General features: G+C 39.6%; 1 protein-coding gene across 1 annotated transcript in view; it reads left to right on the forward strand.

The window, feature by feature from the left end:
• The first annotated feature begins 2,157 nt into the window (after positions 1–2,157).
• The window catches only part of LOC124619390 (vacuolar protein sorting-associated protein 16 homolog), a 216,150-nt gene continuing 194,892 nt past the window's right edge, over positions 2,158–23,415 (forward strand). Inside the window, exons 1-2 of the mRNA XM_047145737.1 lie at positions 2,158–2,322; positions 2,411–2,729. Of these exons, the coding sequence (XP_047001693.1) occupies positions 2,267–2,322; positions 2,411–2,729 (375 nt within the window). The 5' untranslated portion in view covers positions 2,158–2,266. The remainder of the gene's footprint in view (positions 2,323–2,410; positions 2,730–23,415) is intronic.

Genomic DNA, 23,415 nt, shown 5'->3' on the forward strand with positions numbered 1-23,415 from the left:
AATCTCCCAACAAATGATGAGGATAATAATTATTATATTCAAATGGTTTATGTTACGCTTTTTGGCATAATAATAAAATATCTGTTCGCTCCAGTAACTATCCTCTATGGAAATATCACCGAGCCAGGAACACAAGCACACAGTCATTCCGTTACCAGCTTCCAGGTTACCTGTAGCGGTAGTCCGATAACTGCCAGAGAACGAGAACTGTGAGCCAATCAAGGTAACTGGCAGAGAGAAATACAGATCTCTCACAGTTATTTCCATAGTCACTCGAATTCCTTATGGTAACTCTCTTTGTACTACCCGTCCAAGCTAAATTGACATATAAGGCGGTGGCTCAAGGGAACGACCGTACTTGTTAATGCCTATACTGCAGCTCCTATCAGCCACCGGTCTGACATTAACTTCATTTAATTGTTTGTGCTAAAGTAACGAAGGCGAACAAAATAGTATCAACAGATGGTGCGCAGTCTCACAGTCATTGCCATGACCTATAGAACGGCTTCCAAATGGTCAATCTCCCTCCTTGGTAGCCAGATCTCCGATGAGTTGATGCGAAAGCGTAGTACGATATTCAGTCAACAGATAGCGCGAGGCACTGTTGGCAGTTATTGAAATATCTGTCAGTATCAGATGAGCAGTTATCGCAGTAACCATTACTTCTCAGTAACCGGTTATTTCTATCAGCTACGTTATTTTATGCCACCTCTAGAGCTCACTGGTATTGACACTGTTATTGACCCTCTGCCGCGCACATGGAGGTAGAATAAGGGGAGATGGCGCTACAGACTTGCGCTGCACGTTGTTTTGAAGCCAGTGGGCGGGGCCTGCCGCCATCTTGGTTCCCCCAAAACATTAGCAGACGAGTGTTTACAATTGCTTCTTGTTCGTTATTTATGTCGTGTACACGTGATATTTGTTTTATATAGTAAATGTTACTCGGTTTTAGTGAACAACACAGCATAAGGAACGCAACTTCAAACGTTTTTCTGGTCTTAAATGCGTATTCGATACGGTAATACGTAAAAATATTACGCTTCTTGCCTCAGTACTGTAATTCCTTTTTGTTTATACACTTAGAATAACCGAGAAGAGACGTATGTGCTATGAAAAGCGTGCTTTTGTAATCCATTTCTATTCACTTTCATTGTGTTTGTGTCGATAATTGATAAAGCCAGAGCTCCAAAAACAATGATTGATAGTTTAGAGGCACCGATTTGTATTCGTTGCATTTTCAAGACAAATGCAAATTTTAAATGTTCACGTTTGCAAGAAACTTACCTTATTTCCTTTGGTGTCCCATAGATGTATGCAGGGATGATATAAACAAGCCAGCTGTCATGTCAACAAAGTGAAAAATACGTTAAATTACGAAGGAACAGAACTGAATTTAAGATTGTCAGGCCCATTGCAATTTCCACATCTGCTTTCTTTTTAAATTGTACCTACCAAATGACATTCAGTGTGGCAAAGAACAGAAATTTACAGGGTAATACAACAACACAGTGATTAATGTAATGATCTAAGCCTGGACTTCGATAGGGGACTTTGCTTTAGCAAATATGTAACCATTTAAGTACTTATAATTTAACCACTGTAACAGGTGTTCCACACATTTTACTGAAGATTTAATTAACTACATGTAGTTACATTAGTTTTATATTAAATTATTGCATTTTAAAACATTAGTCCCCATTTCCAGGATATTTCTTGCCAGGACTTTTCAGTTACTTCAGAATAACCACACAGTGAAAACCAAGTGTAATGCTCACTTCCAGGCAGCTCTTCGCCTTAGATTGATAGGAAATCTAAAGTTAAATCACAGAAATAAAACCATACTGTAAAACTTTACAGTCCATCAGAATTTCAAGTATATATAAGAAAATAGCGCTTAAATAAGTCCACTTACGAATGAAATGTGATTTGTTTAAACTTTAGACTACAATCAGAACGATTAGTACACCCGTAAGCGACGCAGCCGGCATTTTTTTATCAAAACACTTCACGACTACACGGAATCAAACCACCAGAAGCGAATGTTTTGGGGTAGCTAACATGGCGGACCTTCTCTTGGGTCGGCTTCAAGTTTGTGACGTCATGACAACTCCTCTTATTTTTACCTCCATGGCCGCGCAACGCACTTTGCGTTCAAGAACATCTTTGCAGCTCATAACCCAATGCTTGTTGACACTTCACAGCTATACGTCAATCGGTAGTGGGTGTGTTTGTTTGTGTGTATGTATATATACGTACCGGCCAAGCCATGTCTGCTATGTTGACGGCGGATTGGTGTCCTTTGGGACGGGATAAATATTACAGGTGTCGTGGTCTGTTTTGTGCAGTTTGCTTCCTTTCTAACAAACGACTATTATTCGTTATGTCCATGTATATTTTATTTTGTTCGCAGAAAATTTGAAATTTATTCAATGGACTGGCATCATGAAATAAATTTAGATAATGTACTGCTGGCAGCTGCACCGTACGGTGGCCCTGTTGCAGTTGTCAGAGACAGAAAAAAGATTGTCAAAGTACAAGGAAGCACTAAACCTATAATATCAATTTATACTGCTGCTGGAAAACTTATATCTTCAATCATGTGGAACAGTGGCCCCATTGTAGCAATGGGGTGGTCATCAACAGAAGATCTCCTTTGTGTGCAGGATGATGGTTCCGTGCTAAAGTACGATATTTTTGGAACGTATCAACATACCTTCAGCATGGGCCAGGTAAGAGTAACTTTCAGTTTGCAGTATGTGTTCTGCCTGTGTAAAACGTACGATGATAAGAAAGACTGTTGTTGACGTTAGTTACACCTGTGTTTCTGTTAAGTCAACAGCAGCTCACGATACCAAAACACACACAGCGACGACGATCCAATGGAATCGGTAACTTCACTTCACCAATGTAGCTCACGATATTACAACACACATAGCTACCAGAACATATTGAAATCATACACTTCCCATTACCAATAAATCTAAAAAAAAAAAAACTAATGATACCAAAAAAATTAAATCAAGTATTTCCCCAAAGATATCTAAATCGACCCCCCGTGCCAATACCATAACATCAACCACCAACCAAACAACACAGAAATACCCCACCAACCATCATAAAACACGAAAAATACTACCAAGAATACGACTACATACCCAAAAAAATCAAAGATCCATCAACAAATAAAAACTAAAAAATAAACAAATCCCAATCACAGACAACAACTCAAAAACCAACTGCAACAAAACAGATCCTCCACAACATAATCATAAAACAACCACCACCCACTACCCACACACCTCCACAAACATTACCAACAACTCTCTCCCCCCTCCCCCGGCCACTCCCTCGCCAGTGCCACAGCCCCCCCTCCCCCCCCCCCCCCCCCAATCGCAACATATCTTTAATCAACCCTTCGGCCTATGCATTTTACTAATAGCTCTTTTTAAAAAAAAAAAAAAAAAAAAAAAAACGGGAAAAATGCAATAATCCCCAGGGATTCTCTTCTGCCAACAATACTCATCTAAATGAGACTGAAGGTCAAAAGAGTGCGTCTTCCCCCTCCCAATAACTGACTTAACCGCCTCCCCCCCCCCCCCCCCCCCCCAAAAAAAAAACCCTCTGTCATATATGCACATGCTCCAGTCTCATAATTCTTGAATTCTGAACTATGGTTAACAACTAAATGATCATACCTCCTCTGGCTCCACCCCCTATAAGATGAAAAAGCATTGGAAACTAATGTGCTGCCCTTCTCTATAAACTCCTCAATTAATCCCACCTATTCCCTTTTTGTGCACCCCTCCAAAACCCTAAAAACACACTCTGAAAAATCACCCCCAGATACAACAGCCCCCCACACCCATAAACGAACCGGAAACTTAACCGTCCCATATGTCCTCTTCCTAACTGCAACCCGTCAACCTCCACAACCACACCAGACCCACCCCACTTACCCCTGCACTTAATATATTCAGAACAAACTTCCCTACGAAACGAAAACCAGTCATAAACCATCCTCTCACTAACACCAATCTCATGTGCACAATAACTATGGGAGGATTTATATAAAAAATAATACATCTTCAACACTATCTCTCACATGCCCAACCTAGACCTCTCGAACCAGGTACCATGTCTTATGGAGCGCCATAGGTTGTCCCTATGGCACCGCCACATGTAGCAGTCCGTGGTCGGAGAGGCCAGAACTCTGACCAACCGCATGTTCTGCCGACACAAGCTGCACTTCACCACTTCAGCCAACAGCCCGAATAATTGTAAGAATGTTATCAGGGACATCATATTGTCCCCCATTTCCGCCCACAAACGAGAACTATTATATTTATCTGTCATTTTCATACCTAACAAAAGCAGCCACAAATTAAATTAACTGACTCATACAGTGACATACAGCAAACAGCACTGCAATAATGTAGACACAACAAAAACTTAATTCTTAACTCCCTGAAAGCAATTTCTGTCGAAGACCAGTTACAAACCACACCTGAGCAAATCAAGTGGCAACACCAAAATGAACCCAATACACAACATAACATACGAACCGTAAACACACCACCGACTGCAACAAAATGACATATACAAACACAACACACTCATAAACTAAACTCCATGCCTTCGTGACGTCACACACCACAACACCCTTACGTCATGAGTCAAAGCCGACGGGTGGGATTGGGCACCTCCATTGAACCCACAAGGTGTTATTGGAAGCTATAAAGTGACTTAAAATCAATCATGAAAATGTAAAGTTAAAGTTAATGGCTAATTTTTAACAAGTGTTCTGTTTTAACTTTAAGTATGTATGAGTGTTTTTTTTTTCCTCCACTCAAGATGGAAAGTGGCACATTGTTCCTTGGGATGAAAAGAGACACATTTGGAATACAATGTTGCAATCATTTGCCGGAAACAAATCATGTGTTAAAAACAGTGGGAAGCTCAGAAATGTAATATTATGGATGCCTGCATTGTATCCACAAATAGTCAGGGTTTCAAAAGTCTGTGATTAATGTAGGAAGGAAATTAAAAAATACACAGTGCCTAAATGACATAAATGTTGGACATAATAATTCTCACTCAGAAACATTATTGCACAGTGATACAGAATTTATAACCACTTCACAGTTAGTTCAGTCATTGAATGTATCTCTTGAACACTTGGGCGAGTCTCCCATTGCTAAGAGAAAAATGAAATACAAGAATTATTGCACATCAAAAGTAAGAAAAATTTCTACAACCATGAAACATAAAATTTGTCCTGCTTTTGCCAAAAGTTTGTCGTCAGAAAGCGATAGTGATTTTGAGAAATGTGGAGTTGTAAAAAATTGAAAAATAAGTCTTCCAGTTGTACGAATTGGATGAAAAGGCTAATGCTTCTAACATGTTTGCCAGATAACTGGAGCATTAGAAAGGTAATGCGTGGCTTTAATGCACTGAACAACATGGCCAGGCAGTCAGAAAGAATTCTTAAAGAAAAAGGCCTTTTTGATGGTCCATATTTAAAACCAGGTATAAGCTTGCCAATAGAGACAATTGGAATTGTATATTCATTATATAAAGATGATGTCGTTAGTAGGACAGTGCCATTTGTTGAAGACTATGACAGTTACTGGATCAGATGGAAGTAAATCAAAGATTTCAAAGACTTAAAGAAGCATACAAAAATTTTAAAGACCAGATTTCCAGCAAAATAGTAGATTTCCACAAGTTTGCTGAATTGAGACCTAAACATTGTATGTAAGCTGGTCAAAGTGGCACAACAAAACCTGAAACTACTGATATAAAATGCTAAATTGAAAGTCGTAACAAAAGGTAAAATCCAAAATTACAAGAAAAGTGTGTTTTAGCCATTGTCTATTGACTGCAATGTAGTGAAATGTGCTTACTGTCCATATGGAACTGAGATGGGTAAAAATTTTGGAAGAATCCTTTGCTGAAAATTCAGGTGAAAAAGTACAATCTCACCATTGGGTTTCAGTTGTCCGCTGTAATCAAGAGACGTTGGAGAAAGATTCGGAAGAATTTATTGATTTATTCTGCAGCAAGTTGTCCTCTTTGGTCCATCATGACACAACTGCCATTGCATTTGTTACACACACACACACACACACACACACACACACACACACACACACACACTTTTTCAGATGATTCTGCTGCCCAATAAAAAACCAAAAAGAACTTCTTAAACGTTTGTTTTCATGAGGAAGATTTTAAAGTGGAAGCAGAGTGGCATTTATTTTGCCACAGCACATGACAAAGGGGCTTGTGACAGTGTTGGGGATCTTTAAAGAGACTGTTGGCTGATGCCAATATGCAAAGACCCTATGAAAACCAAATGCAAACCCCAGTGCAACTTTTTGAATGGGCTGTAGAAAATATTACCCATGTTATCATAGCATATTCAGCTCAAGAAGACTGTGTTGAATCAAAATGTTTCTTGAAAAATCACTTTGAACAAGTACCAACTACCAAAGGAACTCATCAATACCATGCATTCATTCTGAAGACTAGATCAAAAACATGGGTGAAAAATTTTTCTTTAGATTCAGAAGTTTGCGAAAAGGAAGTGTTGAAATTTCCTGATAAACCAAAATTAGCAGCTCTATCAGGCTCCATGACCAGTGTCTATTAAGCAAACTAGGGGCTCAGATACGTATTACAGAAAAATGAAGTACTTGATGAAGTAAAAATAACTTTTCTCTACCTAGCTGGGCCATATACATCCTTCTCATATCCAAAAAGTGCTGATATTCAATGGGTGTCAGTAATGGTAGTTCTGGTGAAAGTAAATTCCATGACTCCTACTGGAAGAACTTATACTTTACTTAAAAATGATGTGTACCAAACGAATGAAGCCTTTTAAAACTTAAAATGTTTAACAGAGCCTGTTATTTATTGGTTAGTTTTACTTTGGACTATTTACTTGAATCCTTATCTCAACAGTGTTCATGTTTATTTTCACGAAAATGTCAGTGTTAGTAATGTTGTAATAATTAACATGAGTGTACAGTTGAAAATGGTCTTTTTCTGGGTTGGTTTGACATGGAATGACCCATTACCAGAAAATCACCTCTCTCCTTGTGCTCATAATGTTTCTATCTCACAGTTTCAATCCCTTCACCTTAGTAAGGTAGTGTTGAGGGGGAGAGTTTTTATTTATCGGTGTCAGACTTCCTGCCACTGTAGCACAACAAACCGAAAAAAAAGTGAGGAAAAGAATACGCACCTCACAGAAAGATCACAGCTCTACATTCCCATGTGCCATTAAGGATGTAGTCATGTTGCATATTTCCCTTATAATGTGTATTCTGCTGTAACTTTGGTCTGTTGTTTTGTCTCTCTTGGCAGCCAGAACCATAGAAGCCTTTCTATTCAGTCAGATAAGCCATAAATGCATTGAACTGGAAACAGTGAATTGGCTGAAAGTTTAATGCAGAATAGTTGCAAGATAATTTTTTTGTAATCTGCTAAAATATTTGAGTATTGCAAATATCATTACTATTCTTCTTGCTTGTGTGCATTAGTTAAGAAGCCAAGAGGAAGCAGACATTCTGTGTCTTTTCAGAATCACTTAAATTTCAGACTCAAAAAACTGAAATTATTATTTAGTTGCCTGCTTTTGTGGGAAAGATGTGGAGAAAATATGGTTCGGATAAATGATAGCAATAAGGTAAAAATTATAATCACGTGCCTTTTCTTAGAACAATAAATAGAAGCAGTTATTTGTGATTTGTGTTGTCCAGCAAGACACTCCTAATTCTTGAATAGCTGTTACAGTTTCAGTGTAGATTTTGAATCCCTTAAATTAAAATCATATTCCGAAGGTATGACTTACTACTGTTACCGACTGAGTATTATTGGGAAGGACCACGGTTCACATTTGTGTCCAGCCGTCCGGATTATATTTTCTGTGACTTTCCTAAATCACTCCAGGCAAATGTGGGGATAGTTCCTTTTGAAAGTATATGCTGAGTTTCTTTTCCATCCTTGAAAAATACTGAGATTGTGCTCCATCTCTAATGACCTCGATGCCGAAAGAACGTTAAACCCTAAACTTCCTTCCTTTTTAATTTTACTTTTACACTGATCTTGTCTTAAAATGATGCTGAAATGGGCATTTTAACAGCTCTGTAACATTTAATAGATAATCATCGTCATCAACAAGAACGACAACAACAATGATCATTTGTTGTCCGCTGTTGGGTAAAGTGCATCTCTTTGGCTTAATCATCAGTGTTGTTCCTGCACGATTTCGATGTCGTTTACCAACTTTGCATTAGTTGGTTGTCTTGGCCTTTCAGATCCAGCAAAGAACTTTCTTGATCTCTTTACCAACCATTTGCAAACTACTTTTCCCATCAGCTATCATTTCGTTTTCACCCCAGTCATAATTATATCTTGGTCCCCAGTGTATTCCAAAATCTTCTGCTTTGTTTTCCATTCTCTTGTAGTAGTTTCCACCATCCATTGCTTACTGTACAGTCATTCATTTTTCAATGGTTTTCATTTTAAATGTCCATGCATCACAGAGTCAGAAATGGTAACATCATCATTTTTGTTGCAGTGAGCCACTTAACAGTGAAACATGCAGTTTAATATGGTTTTTGTGATATAGCGCAACTGAGCATTTCTTTCATACTTGGAGCACTACTAGAGTGGAACCCACCCAGCCATTCCACAATTTTGATACAGATATTTTGCCACTTTCTCAGTCAGCTTCGAACATACATGGGTTATACCAGTATACACTAATGAAGTGCTGTAGAAAGACAAAAAAGTAGAAAAACTGGTTAAAAAGATATTCTACAGCCTTTTTCAAACAATCTTCTTTATTTCATCATTAGTTTCATTTTCAAATGATTGCTTGTGTAGAATAGGTACCTAAGAATTTTGACTGATGTGGTATCAGTATTATTACATTGTCCAGTAGTCAGTTGATATTGATGTTATTATAAGCCATTTCACACCCACTATAAGATAAAGGCCTCATCTACAGTTTATGATCTCTTTCTAAGTGTGTCCATGTTGTTTTCCAAAATTTTGTAGTGTCATCTACTGATCTTTCATTAGAATGTCATTTTCTTTGCTCTTTTGTTTATTGTAAGGGGTGATCAAAAAGTTTCTGTTTTAAGGCCTTGTTGCCGTGTTTATGTAATCTAGTGCAACCCCAATGTTGGTATATAAGCACCAACATGTAGGCAAGGGATTAGTGCGACATTTGTATCTTTCTCACATGTTTGCAGCAAATATGGAAACATCCACTGTGATGATATTATGAAGAGGGCAGCAAGTCTGTCAAAACCACCATTGTGGAATGGTGCACCAAAGAGTACTGCTGCTTCATGGTAACACACGTCCCATACCTTTAATGTCATAATGCAGAAGATATGCCAACTCAAGTGGGAGGCACTTGAGCACAGCCCTGTAGTCCTAATTTTTCCCAGTGCAATTATCATGCCTTTGGTTCCTTAAAAAAGGTCTTGAAGGCTCAATGATTTCTGTCAGACGAGGACATGCAGCAGGCTGTTACAGATTTCTCTACGGAGCAGGACATTGTTTTTTTCCAAATGGTTTTCTTCAACTTGGTGCATTGATGAGGTGATTTGCCTAAATGTTCATGGCAATTTTGCCTAATTGGCATACCAATTCTGGGCAATATGGCCTTCAAACCGAAACTTTTTTTATCTCCCCTTATACTTTTGCTGAACTATCATAAATATAGAAACTGATCAATTGACCCTATGACATAATTATCAGTTTGTGCCATTTTCTTTTTGATCTTTCGCTTATACACTTACTTTTAAGAATTTCCTCTGGGTCAGCAGAGAACAGTTTTAAAGATATGGACATTCTTTTTCCGGACTCATCTTTCAGTCCTGATTTCCCAAGATCATGATAAAGGGTGTTCCTTGCATGACCTTAGGTGGCTTGCTTGAGTTGTTGTGGTCTTCAGTCTGGTTTGATACAGCTCTCCGTGCTAATCTGTCCCTTGCAAACCTCTTTATACATGCCTACATCGATTTGAACCTACTTACAGTAATCAGGCCTTGTTCTCCTCCCTCCCCCCCCCCCCCCCCCCGCCCGCCCCCGTACACACACACACTCTCTCTCTCTCTCTCTCTCTCTCTCTCTCTCTCTCTCTCTCTCTCTCTCTCTCCATTGCCAATACAAAATGTCCTCTCAACCAGTATCCGATTCCTCCTGTTAATCAAGTCCTACTGTAAATTTCTACTACCCATCTAAACTTTGGGATTCTTCAGTAATGCCCCATTTTGTAAGCTTTATTCTCTTCTCATTCACACTGTTTTTCATCTATATTTCACTTTTGTCCAAGGCTATGCTCCAGGCAAATATCTCCAGAAATGACATCTTAACACTTGAACTGAAATTTGATGTTAACAGCCTCGCGGGGTAGCCGAGCGGTCTAAGGCACCTTGTCACAGTTCACGTGGTTTCTCCCTGTCGGAGGTTCGAGTCCTCCCTCAAGCATGGGTCTGTTGTTGTCCTTAGTGTAAGTTAGATTAAGTAGTGTGTAAGCTTAGGGACTAATGACCTCAGCAGTTTGGTCCCATAAGACCTTACCTCAAATTTAAAAAAAAATAAAATGATTTAACGTTTTTTTTTCTGTTCAGAAATTCTCTTCTTGTTATAGCCAGTTTGTGTTTTATATCCTCTCTACTTTGGTCATCATCAGTTACTTTTCTGTGCAAAAAGCAAAACTCGCTTACTACTTTTTGCACCTAATTTCTTCAGCATTGTCTGATTTAATATGCCTACCTTCCATTACCCTCCATCTACTTTTTGTTGTTGTTCATCTTGTAACCACTTTTCAAGACAGTATCCAACAGTGAAACTGACCTTTCTGTTCTTATGCAGTCCCTCACAGAAGTACAATGTCATCAGCAAACTCCAGGGTGTATGTTTCTTGTCCTTGAACTTCAATTCCCTTATCAAATTTCCTCCTTCATCTGCATCTATATCTACACAGCTACTCTGCAATCCACCATGTACGGTGCATGGTGGAGGGTACCACATACCTCCCCTGTTCCACTCAGAAGCAGAGCGAGGAAAAAAACAATTGTCTATATACCTCTGCATGAGATCTGATTTCTCATATATTATATTCTCAGTCCTTAAGCACAAAGTATGTTGGTGGTAGTTCTAGTACCAAGTGCCACGGGTTTTGAATCCGCGCCAGATGGTATGCACCTCGATTACCACTAGAGGTCTCCACAGCCAAGGCGCCATAAGCCATTTTCCACATTTGGAGTTAGTTGCCATTCATCATACCAACTAGAAACTTTTTCTGCCACAGTCACTGAACTTTGGCACTGCACTGTACACCACTGCATCATCAGTAAACAACAGCAGATTGCTGCCCATCCTGTCTACAAAATGATTTATGTATATAAAGAACAACAGCAGACCTATCACACTTCCCTGGTGCACTCCTGATGGTACCCCTGTCTCTGATGAACACTTGCCACCGAGGACAAGAAACTGGGTTGTATTACTTAAGGAGTCTTCAAGCCACTCACATATCTGTTAACCTACTCCACATGCTCATACCTTCGTTTACAGCCTGGAATGGGGCACCATGTTAAATGCTTTCTGGAAATCCAGAAATATGGAATCTGTCTGTTGCCCTTCATCCATAGTTCACAGTATGTCACGTAAAGAGTTTCACATGAGTGATGCTTTCTAAAACCATACTGATTTGTGGACATAAGGTTCTCAGTCTCAAGAAAGTTTATTATATTCAAACTGAGAATATGTTCAAGGATTCTGCAGCAAACAAGTTGGTGACATTGGCCTGTAATTTTGCATGCCTGTTCCTGTACCTTTCTAGTATACAGGAGTCACCTGCACTTTTATCCGGTCACTTGGAAATTTGTGCTGGGTGAGAGATTAACAGTAAATGCAAGATATGTAAGGGGTCAATTCTGTAGAGTACTCTTTGTAAATCTGAATTGGGATTCCCATCCTGACCTGGTGACTTATTATCTTTCACATCTTTTAGTTGTTTCTCTGCACCAGGGATTCTTATTACTATGTCATCCATATGGGAGTCTGTCCGATGTCAAATAACAGAATGTTTGCACCATTCTCCTGCATGGACGATTTATTTAACATGAAATTTAAAACTTCAGCTTTCATTTTGCTATCTACAACTGCTGCACCAGACTGGTTAACAAGGGATTGAATGGGAGCCTTAGACCCACTTTGCAATTTTACATATGATCAGAATTTTTTCAGGTTCTGTGCCAGATCTTTTACTAACAAGGGAACCTCCCCATCGCACCCCCCTCAGATTTAGTTATAAGTTGGCACAGTGGATAGGCCTTGAAAAACTGAACACAGATCAATTGAGAAAACAGGAAGAAGTTATGTGGAACTGTGAAAAAATAACCAAAAATACAAACTAAGTAGTTCATGGGAAGATATGCAACATCAAGGACATCGGAAATGCAGGAGCACCGTGGTCTCATGGTAACGTGAGCAGCTGCGGAACGAAAGGTCCTTGGTTCAAATCTTCCATCGAGTGAAAAGTTTAATTTTTTATTTTCAGTTTATGTGACAAACTCTTCACTTTTTTGGGAGTGATTATCACATTCACAAGAAAACCTAAATCGGGCAAGGTAGAAGAATCTTTTTACCCATTCGCCAAGTGTACAAGTTAGGTGGGTCGACAACATATTCCTGTCATGTGACGCACATGCCGTCACCAGTGTCGTATAGAATGTATCAGATGAGTTTTCCTGTGGAGGAATCGGTTGACCTATGACCTTGCGATCAAATGTTTTCGGTTCCCATTGGAGAGGCACGTCCTTTCGTCTACTAATCGCACGGTTTTGCGATGCGTCGCAAAACACGGACACTAAACTTATTACAGTGAACAGAGACGTCAATGAACGAACGGACAGATAATAACTATGCAAAAATAAAGAAAGTAAAATTTTCACTCGATGGGAAGACTTGAACCAAGGACCTCTCCTTCCGCAGTTGCTCACGCTACCACGAGACCACGGCGCTCGTGAGCTAACTGTCTCCATGATATTGCCTATGTCGCCCATGGACTACTCAGTTTGTATATTTTGCTTATTTTTTCACAGTTCCACACAACTTCTTCCTGTTTTCTCAATTGATCTGTGTTCAGTTTATCAAGCCTATCCACTGTGCCAACTTATAACTAAATCCGAGGGCGGTGCGATGGGGAGGTTCCCTTGTAAGGTATGACAGTGGTAGTTGTATGCTTCACACATAGATCTTTTCACAGATACACGAAGTTGTACTAATGTTTGCTTGTTGTTATTTGTGTGTTCTCTTTTGAACTACGGGTGCAACAGCATCTTACAAAGTTAGTTATTAAACCATGGTGCGTCTTGTCCATTCTTTATCCACTTACAAGGCACATAACTGTGCAACCACAATTTACAATTTGCTTCAACTTTGCCCATAATTCCTCTGCACCCATCATATTGGAACTGAGGGATGTCAGCTCACTGTCTAAATGAGATGCCAACAACAGCCTATCTGCTCTATCTAGCAGAAACACTCTACTACCCTTCTTGACTGATTTATTAACTTTCATAACCATAGTTGCTGTAATGACATCATGATTGCTAATCTCTGTTTTTGTACTGATGCTGTCAGTAAGGTCCAGCCTATATGTGGCTACAAAGTCTAAGATATTTCCATTGCATGTGGGCAGCTGAGCTAGCTGCTCAAGACAGTTTTCATAAAACATATTCAACAGTATTTCGTGCAACTGTCTGTCTGCATCCCCTGCAATGAATCCATAGACATCCCAGTCTATGCTTGGTATGTTGAAGTTGCCTCCAACTAGCATTCGACAATTTGAGTATTTACGCACTACTGACTGTAGACTATATTTGAATGACTCTAGAACTGTCACAGCACAACTGGGTGGTCAGTAAAAATGTCCAACATTTTACTTGGTTTCATGTTATATGTGATCAGGTAAGTTCATTGTCACACTCAACTTTGACCTCAAAAGGGATAATATTTTTGTCAGCTGCAATGAACATCCCCTCCTAGGGCCTCTAATTTGTCTTTCTGATATACATTCAATGACCTGCTAAATATCTAAGAGCTTTCCTCTTCGGTTTCAGCTAGCTCTTGGTCCCAAGAATAATTTGAGCGTGGGAACTTTCCTGGATGACAGTAAATTTAGGAACTTAATTACAAATACTTGACAGCTTACTGATATAAAATTTTGACACTCAAAGTGTCTTTACTCTGGATGTGGTCTGACTTTCCTTGCTACGTATCAGCTGGCAAGTGTTCATCAGAGCACCTCAAACTACCGTCTAGCCTAAAAAGCCCTCATGTGCACTCCACAAATACTCTGCTATTCGAGTAGTTGCTTCCATTGTGTAATGCACTTGTGACCTGTCAAGGGGAGTCCTACAAATCCTCACACTATAACATAGGTGTAGAAATCTGCAGTCAAGACCGTCACAGAGTTGATGAAGCCTTTGGTTGAGACCGTCGACTTGGCACCAAGCCAAGAGACCTGGATCAACTCAGGGAACAATGCTGCACATTGCGAACTCTGCTTGCACACCATGTATGAGGCCGGCAGTCTTCACCACCTCTGCCAGCTGCATGTATGAACTGAGGATGGCCTCACAGCCCATGCGACAGGCATTGTTGGTGCCGATGTGAGCCACAACTTGCGTAAAACTGCAGCCTGCACACTCGATAGCCACAGGCAAGGACGCTTCCACATCTCAGGTGAGGCCCCCAGCAGACATACCAAGCACACATTGGCTTTCTTTCTAGCCGTGAATGCTATCTGCCAAGGCGCTCCATTATGCATTTTGTGCCTAATGTTGGAGCTCATGTTAACTAGTAAAACCCTCTCCCTGCATGCCAGCTTGGACCGTGCTGAAGGAGCGGCCACTTGTCCACTCACAGGGTGAATGGGTGAGGACAGGCAGCCAGTCTCTGCACTGGCCCTACGCCTATAGTGATGTGCACGTGTTACTACCTGCCACTGCCAAGCCCCGAGGCAGCAGCCTGAAGATGACTGACCATAGCCAAGACTAACTGAGGACGTAAACTATAAATCCAAACAGTATTCTAGATATGCAACTTGCTACCTTTCTGATGTGTCACTAATGCATGCTGATGCATTAATGAGCTAAGTAGCTGGCTGTTGACTGAGCAACTATAGTGCTACAGATCGAGTAAATTTACCCTGACAAAAATGCAAGATTGAGCCACTTAAACAGAAAAACACACATGAAATTTAATAAATGGGCTGTGAGGAAAATGCAGAAGAAGAAAAACACACTGTAAATGTGAATCAGGTGAGAGCTGCTGCTTGACTGACTAGCTTACTAAACAAACAGCCAGCTCTTGTCAAAACAAAACAAATGAGCAACTACTATGCTACAGAATGAATGAATTTATGCTAGGTTTGCTCACTGTATAGATTGAATAACATTGTGGATTTACTATAACCCTTTCCCACTCACTTCTACACTAATGCTTCCCTTTCATGTTCTTTAACTCTATGCGTCATTAAAATGTAAAGTTTCTCGTTTTTCTTTTTTTCTTTTTTAAGGTGATAATATAGTGAACATCCGATACATTACAGAGGGGAGGCAAATAAGGCTACAATTTTTTATACTTTACCTGACTCCTTTCTTATGAAGTGAAATAATTACACCATCAGTACAGTTTTGAGGAATAGTTGTTCTCTGCAGACATTCCATAGATAATTTTACAAAATCTTTTCATATTACTTATGCTCCAACATCCTGTATTTTCCATAGCTTAATTTTGCTTCAACTTGGTGTTGATAACATTCTTCTCTAGGCACCTGTTCTTTCTTCATACCTTCAATTGTGTGTATTCAGTAGGGTATTACTTCTGGAATGTCAGTATTCTCATTATGTATTTCTGATTCATGTCTGACACTACACAGACATTTAAAGAAATTTCAAATTCTTGTACATGTGTTAATATGCCAGCTGCCTTTTTAGTTTATGAAATGAGTTACCAACCCAACATATGCTTCTGTTCATTTTTTCTCACTATTATTGTTTTCAATTGATTCTCTGAAGAAATTATCATTATTTCTTTTCATATTTATACATAAGACTAAGAATATTGTTGGTGTACCTGAACATTAACATGTACAAATAAATTTTGCGAATTATGTGTAGTTAGCCATTAACGACAACTTTACACATTCTAGTTAATTGTTGATGAGGGACCAAGAGTCTGATTGTTTATTTAAAGCAGATGACACTCTAAAAAGTAAACATATCACAGGACAACTCCCAGTCTATCACATAGGTAGATGAAACTATTCATATTTATTACCAGGACTGTTGATATTTTTAAAAAATATCGGGAATCTGAAATATCGATATTTAAAAAAATATCATTAGCAGCTCTTGACATATTGAAAAATATTATCTATATATTGACAGAAAAAATATAGACGTACCGGCCTAGAAAAACAGGGTGTATACGACCCGGGACAACCGGGAGATCCGGGAAAAAACCGGGAATTTTTTCATCCGGGAGAAGGGAAAACCCGGGAATTTTTTAGAATTCCGCGAATTTTTTGTTGTTTTAGTTTTCAGTTAAATTTTTGTAATTTTAGCTGGTAAGAACCGATACTCTAGCAAAGGATGTTACAGTATCCCACTACTACAGAATAATAATGCAGTACTAAAACTTGAACGAGAGAAAAAACGAAAATAAAACTTAAATTGAAAGGCGCCATATAAAATAACACAATGCACGTACAAGCGTCTGCCTACAGTAAAATGTGCCAAAGGCTTTTGGAAGACTATGCAATACTTCATAACAACAAATTGCCTCCGATGAGAGTGACGTCACAACTGTTTACATTAGATTCATTTAAGCAATTACGAGCGGGGTCATGTACACGCGCAGTTGAGTCGCGTATGAATAATACCTTCTCCCGCTTCTGGCTACTGAAGTGCGACTGTTGGCTGTGAAACAGCAACAATAGCAGCAACCAGCCACACGGGGTACCCGGAAAAAATTTTACTGGCGCGCCCAAGCTGCCAGATTCACGCGTGCGCAGCAGGCCATGATCTGGGGTGCCAATTAATATTCTTGAGGAAAAAACCTTGGTTCACAAGGCACCTAGCATTCAGCGCACGTCGGGCCATCGATTATTCATATGATTTTGAAATGCACCTCTGCTGCTTTTTGGACATTTTTGAACACAGTCTAAGTTGATTTTTGAATGCGTGCATAGTGTAAGTGGTGTGTCCACCAGGGGAATCCTCGTCGCATCTAGAATTTAACTTTCCTGCAGACAAAACGGGACGGCGCTATACGAGCTGAGAAAGTAGAACCGGTGAACGTAAACTGCTGCTTGTTTATGTGATTGATTGGGTTTGCAAATGTTCATCGTTGTTATAATTACTAGCGAAATCCATAGATTCATACTACCAGAGTGGAAATAAACGACTAACAGGAATAACAGGTAAGAAAGATCATGTATTATCTTCACGGTGTATCCAAGAAAGTGAAATTCTAACAGAAAATTATTGGCCGGATCGCTACACTTGACAGGGCCAGTTGTATTCCCGGGCTAACAGCCATTTTAAGTTCCGTTCTGGGAATAGCGCGGAAAACGCATTGTACGAAGACGTAAATGTCGGCCGTTATGACCGAGCGGTTCTAGGCGCTTTAGTCCGGAACAGCACTGCTGCTATGGTCGCAAGTTTGAATCCTGCCTCGGGCATGGATGTGTGCGATGTCCTGAGGTTAGTTAGGTTTAAGTATTTCTAAGTCTAGGGGACTATTGACCTCAGATGTTAAGTCCCGTAGTGCTTAGAGTCATTTGAACCATTTTTGAAAACGGTGATTGTGGCAGGGCTAGTAAAGTTAACCAAAGAATAAGTTTTGACAGTAGTTGGATTAGTTACAGAATTAGTGATGACAAGATTGTTTGTTAGGACGAGCAAGGAGAAGAAACGGAGACATCACACAAATTATATGACAATTCCAAATTTATACAAAACTTTCATTCTACTACTTTTCGGTCTCGAGCATGAGAAACTGGACTGTATGAATGAATTGATTGTTGTAGGCCAAATAGGTATTTCTATTGGTACTTCGTGAATTATATTGTCATACTATTATAATGATCATTATCGCCAAAACAGTCTCACTTATTTGGTGTGTGTTACAATTGCTGCAATATTAGAAAGGCCTATTTTGTTTCATCCAGCACACGGTGACAAAATAGACGTAATCAGATCGAGAAACCACACCAGTATTAACAGCTTTTTCAGTATTAGACGACGTCATTTCGATTTTTCATGTTGACGAACTTTGATGAGGTAATAGTTCTTTCGCAGAAAGGAAAGCACGCCATGTAAAGCTGTAGCAAGATCAGAGAAAAATCGCTAGAACCTAAGGATTGAATAAATGTGCCTTCTCCCTGTCTCTTGTCTTTGCTGGTTTTAGGTACCCTATATTGAATTTTATGTCACTCAGAAGAGCAGTTATTAGCTAATAGGCAATAAAGAGTGCTTGTTCTCCCGGTTACAAATAATCCCATTCAGTATTAATAGCGATTTTTTTTATTTTTAAAAGGGGCAACATGTCAAACCGGCCTACTGAGAGTAGGAGAGGCACTACAGGACATTTTTATTTCCACTGTCCTGAAATAGTTTGATGGCAACCATTACAAAATATACACGTCTGAGTTCCACGGAGCGAAATACAGTGATGTGCCGTATAAGAATGTTGTTCGAACAGGTGTGGCACTGCACTTCGGCACACTTAAGACCAAATAACATGTTTTACATTTCCTCGAAGATATATGTTTTATGTATTACACTCTTCATAAAGATGTGCGCTACAAAATGAACTTTTTTTGAAAAGCCGTTTTTCTAAAAAAAAATTTTTTTGACGTTCTCTGATGCGCAGAGCAGTCTGAGTTATAGTGGAAAGGGGGGGGGGGGGGGGGCGTAGTCTCCACGTGACCTTCGTTTACATTTAATTTTTGTTTTCTGTTTCCTCTTCGTTTACTGCTCTCACGTCAAATGAAAACAAGACGGATTTCTGTGGCTGGGAGCTATCAAGTGAATTAAAATACATTCGCATAATTACGGAAGGCTAAAATATGTTACTAGTTTCAGATTTTAATTTTTTTCCACTTTTCTGTCAGTCAAGCATTAATCGCCTTGCAGAACAATAAAGTTATTTTTTTCAGTTTGCTAAAGAAATTTGGCTTTCATTAGGCTTTCCTGCTGAGGCAGTAAATTTATTTGAAACGAAGTGTTTAATTCCACACTATTGGCTAGTTTCAACTGTTCGCTGCATTTCAAATGCACGTTTTCATCTTCTAGCACGTATGGCATTATGCCATAATAAAGAACCAAACATAACATAATACAGTACTGGTACTCCAAGAAAATTTACCTGCCGAAAACCACACTGAAAAGCGTAATATCAGATCGAGGCCTACGTCAAATGGGCGCTTTAAGGCGAACTATGCATTTCAGTATGGTTCACGAAATTCTGACGCTCTTGGAGTATCTTCTGATGTCTTGTTTCTTTTAGGACATAATGTAAGAAAGATCTAATGTTTTATACGTACGAGCATACGGGCTTCCCACGTCACCGTAGCTGCGCAAGCGCGGTGACGCCTCTTATCTGGCGCTCCCTGGCAACTGCTGAAATGAATCTAAACAGGTCGCGGGAAAATATTGCGAATTGTGGTTCGAAAAGGGTTATTTTCGAAGTAAATTTCCTTTAGCGCAAGATGAACTATGTGCGAGAATGTACGATGAAATTCTTAAATCATAAAGTGTTTGCTCTCATTTAAAAATCAACTCTTTGATGACGAGCCATTTAGAAGTATTTCGAGCCCAGAAGACCAGAGATTTATGTCGGTATTAAAAATGTTACTGGCGTATTTGTGTGATGTATCTTAAAGTGTAACATGCGCCAAACAGATCAACATTATATGTGAAAGCTCAGCTTCCCTTGTAGCTTATTAATTAGCACACTGGACTCGCATTCGGGAGGACGACGGTTCAATCCCGTCTCCGGCCATCCTGATTTAGGTTTTCCGTGATTTCCCTAAATCGCTTCAGGCAAATGCCGGGATGGTTCCTTTGAAAGGGCACGGCCGATTTCCTTCCCCATCCTTCCCTCACCCGAGCTTGCGCTCCGTCTCTAATGATCTCGTTGTCGACGGGACGTTAAACACTAATCTCCTCCTCCTCCTCCTTGTAGCTTATTAATCTTCGAGACAAATATTATTTGCGAAAGCTTTGCTTTTCTTGTAGCAACACTATATATATATTAACTTAAACCATTAACTTTTCCTGTTGGTGGAATTAGAATGTAGACTTTTGTAATACGAAAATATGCAGCGTACATGTTGCTGCACATCAAAGATCTTTCCAAAAAGTGTTTCCCCCCCTGAGTTTCGTTTTCTAAACTCTACGCTGCTATATAAAACCATATCCATTCAAAGGATTGATAAGTTTTACTGTTTCTACGGAAAGTACACTGTCACTTAACACGGAAAAAAATGTATTTTCACCCGGGAGAAAATGTATTTTTGACCGGGAGATCCGGGAAAAATCCGGGAATTATTTTTCCTTGTCCACGTATACACCCTGAAAAATATTGGCTGCACATTGTAAATGTACTGTTGATTTTAAAGCTGCACATTTAAGTACTCATTTACTATTAGATATTCTGTACATCAACAAGCTGATAGCCTACTTCCCCCTTAGAGCAAGAATTAAAGGAAAATAATGCACGTTCATGATTGGTGATAACCACGTTGCTAACATTGGTAACTGCACGTAAGTGGCACAATAAAAGGTGTCTGATTAGACTGTCTTTCAGTTTCGTCACATATCAAATTTGTCCGGAACACTTCTTATTGATTTCCCGTTTCTTTTTCTTTTTTTTTTCCCCAATGCCAATGACCTAGCAGTAGTAGTGTCAAAATTGAATGGTGAAGCTAAACATTGCAGTTTCTGTTGGTAGTGCTGAGCACTGGTTATGTCAGCATTTCCCCTCATGTGTCTCTATCCAATGCAAATACCAATCTTGTCATTTAGATTTTTGTTCATCAAACAACAGAAAATCCAGGATGGAATGTAACAATATTATGAGAAGGAAAGTTGCTGCAGAACCAGATGGAAGGTCTTTACTGCTGCACTATGATCCAAAAGGAACAACAGGAAATAAGTCAAGTCAAGTAAGTCATAGCGGAGACGCTGAGTCGCAGATAGGCACAACAAAAGAACTTGACTTTCACAATTAAAGTTTTCGGTGATTGGCCTCCATCAACTACACACACACACACACACACACACACACACACACACACACACACACACACACACACACACAAACTGCAGTCTCAGGCAAATGAAACCTGAAATCAGTGGTTCCAGTTGCCTGAGACTGCAGCTGTGTGTGTGGGTTGTGTTTGCGTAGGTAAGTGAGTAAGTGTGTGTGTGTGTGTGTGTGTGTGTGTGTGTGTGTGTGTGTGCGCGCGCATGTTCGTGTGCGTGCGTGTGTGTCTATTGTTGATTAATGCGAGTGGCCGAAAACTTCAATTGTGAAAGTCACATCCTTTTGTTGTGCCTATCTGCAACTCAGCATCTCCACTATATGACTTACTTGACTTGACTTAATTCCTGTTGTTCCTCTTGGATCATAGGGCAGCAGTAAAGACCTTCCATCTGGTTCTGTTGGCAGCCAGACATTTCACTTCACTCAATGTTTTAGCTGTTTTCAGAACTTCTTCTTCCACCATTTTTTTCCATGCCTTTTTCGAGCGGCTATGTCTATGTGTTCCTTGTGGTTTCCAATCCAGTGCTGCCTTTTCAACAGCTCCTTGTTGTTTGCATATTGTGTGACCAATCCACCTCCAATTTCTTTCCTTTATTTGTTCATGGGTTGGTCGCTGGTTTGTCATCTCCCACAATTCGTCACTTGATATAACATCTGGCCACCTCACATTTATAATTTGCCAAAGACACCGGTTAGTGAAGACTTGCAGCTGGTTTACAATCATGTTTGAACCTTCCATGTTTCACAACTTTACAGGAGGACTGACCTTACGTTGCTATTGAACAAGCGCAGCTTGGTTCATCTCGAGATGTTCTTATTACACCAGACAGGGTACAGTTGTACAAAGGCTCCATTTGCCTTCCGTATCCAACCCTTTTCATCCTCCTTGGCCTCTCCATCTTTACAGATGGTACTTCCTAGATATACAAAGGAGTCTACTTGTTTCAGTTCCTTTCCATACGCTGTTAGCTTCACTTGTTTTTCAGATTGCATTCTCATTTCCTTAGTTTTCTGAACATTTATTTTAAGTCCTGCAATTTCTGCTTCCTCTTTCAGTCTTTTCAGCTTTTCTTTCATGTCATACAATCTTTACAAGAGCAGACAGATATCGCCAGCAAAGTCAAGGTTTCAAACCTGTCTTGCATTCCCCACTGAATACCTCTTCTCCTACCATCAACAACTCTTTTCATTATGCTATCCATTACCAACAAGAACAATGTAGGTGACGGAATACATCCCTGCCTCAGTCCAGCATTTGTTTGGATACATTCAGTAAGTTTCCCATTGTGTAGCACCCTACATTCCTATCCATCATACATGGCTTTAATAATATTTATTATCTTTGATGGTATTCCATATTCTTCCAAGGTATGCCACACAACTCTTCTATTAAGAGAGTCAAATGCCTTTTCAAAATCAATAAGTGTAAGGGAGAGTGTGTTCTGCCATTCTGCACCCCGCTCAAGTATTATACACAGTGTGTTGATAAGATCGACACAACTTCTTTGCTCTTTAAACCCAGCTTGCTCTTTTCTCAGTCATGCCTCAACTTAGTCCTTGATACGATTTAGCATCAGTCTACATAATACTTTACTTGGTGCAGATAGGAGGCTGATGCCTCACCAGTTACTACAGTTGGTAGTATCCCCTTTCTTTGGCAACTTAATTATCAGCCCTTCTTTCCAGTCCTTTGGTATTTTCTCTTCTGACCATATCTTCTCAAACAATGGATGCAGTAGATTTACGGTGGTGTCAGTGTCTGCTTTTATCACCTCAGATGCAATATTACCCATACCTGGAGCCTTCCCATTCTTTATCTGTTTGAGAGCTATTTTAATTTCAGTCTTAGTTGGTGTGTTTGCATTGATTCTGTCACTGGCATCTGGAAACTTCCATTGCCTATCCCTCTCTTTAGGTTGCTCTCTGTTTAAGACTTCAGAAAAATGTTCTCTCCATCTTCTAAGTTGGTCTGCTTCTGTCATCAACAGTCGACCCTCCTTGCTTTTCACAGGTCTGTTCTTGTTGAAACCTTTTTTAGACAAC

Source organism: Schistocerca americana, chromosome 6 (genome assembly GCF_021461395.2).
Source record: "Schistocerca americana isolate TAMUIC-IGC-003095 chromosome 6, iqSchAmer2.1, whole genome shotgun sequence".
Taxonomy (NCBI): Eukaryota; Metazoa; Arthropoda; class Insecta; order Orthoptera; family Acrididae; genus Schistocerca; species Schistocerca americana.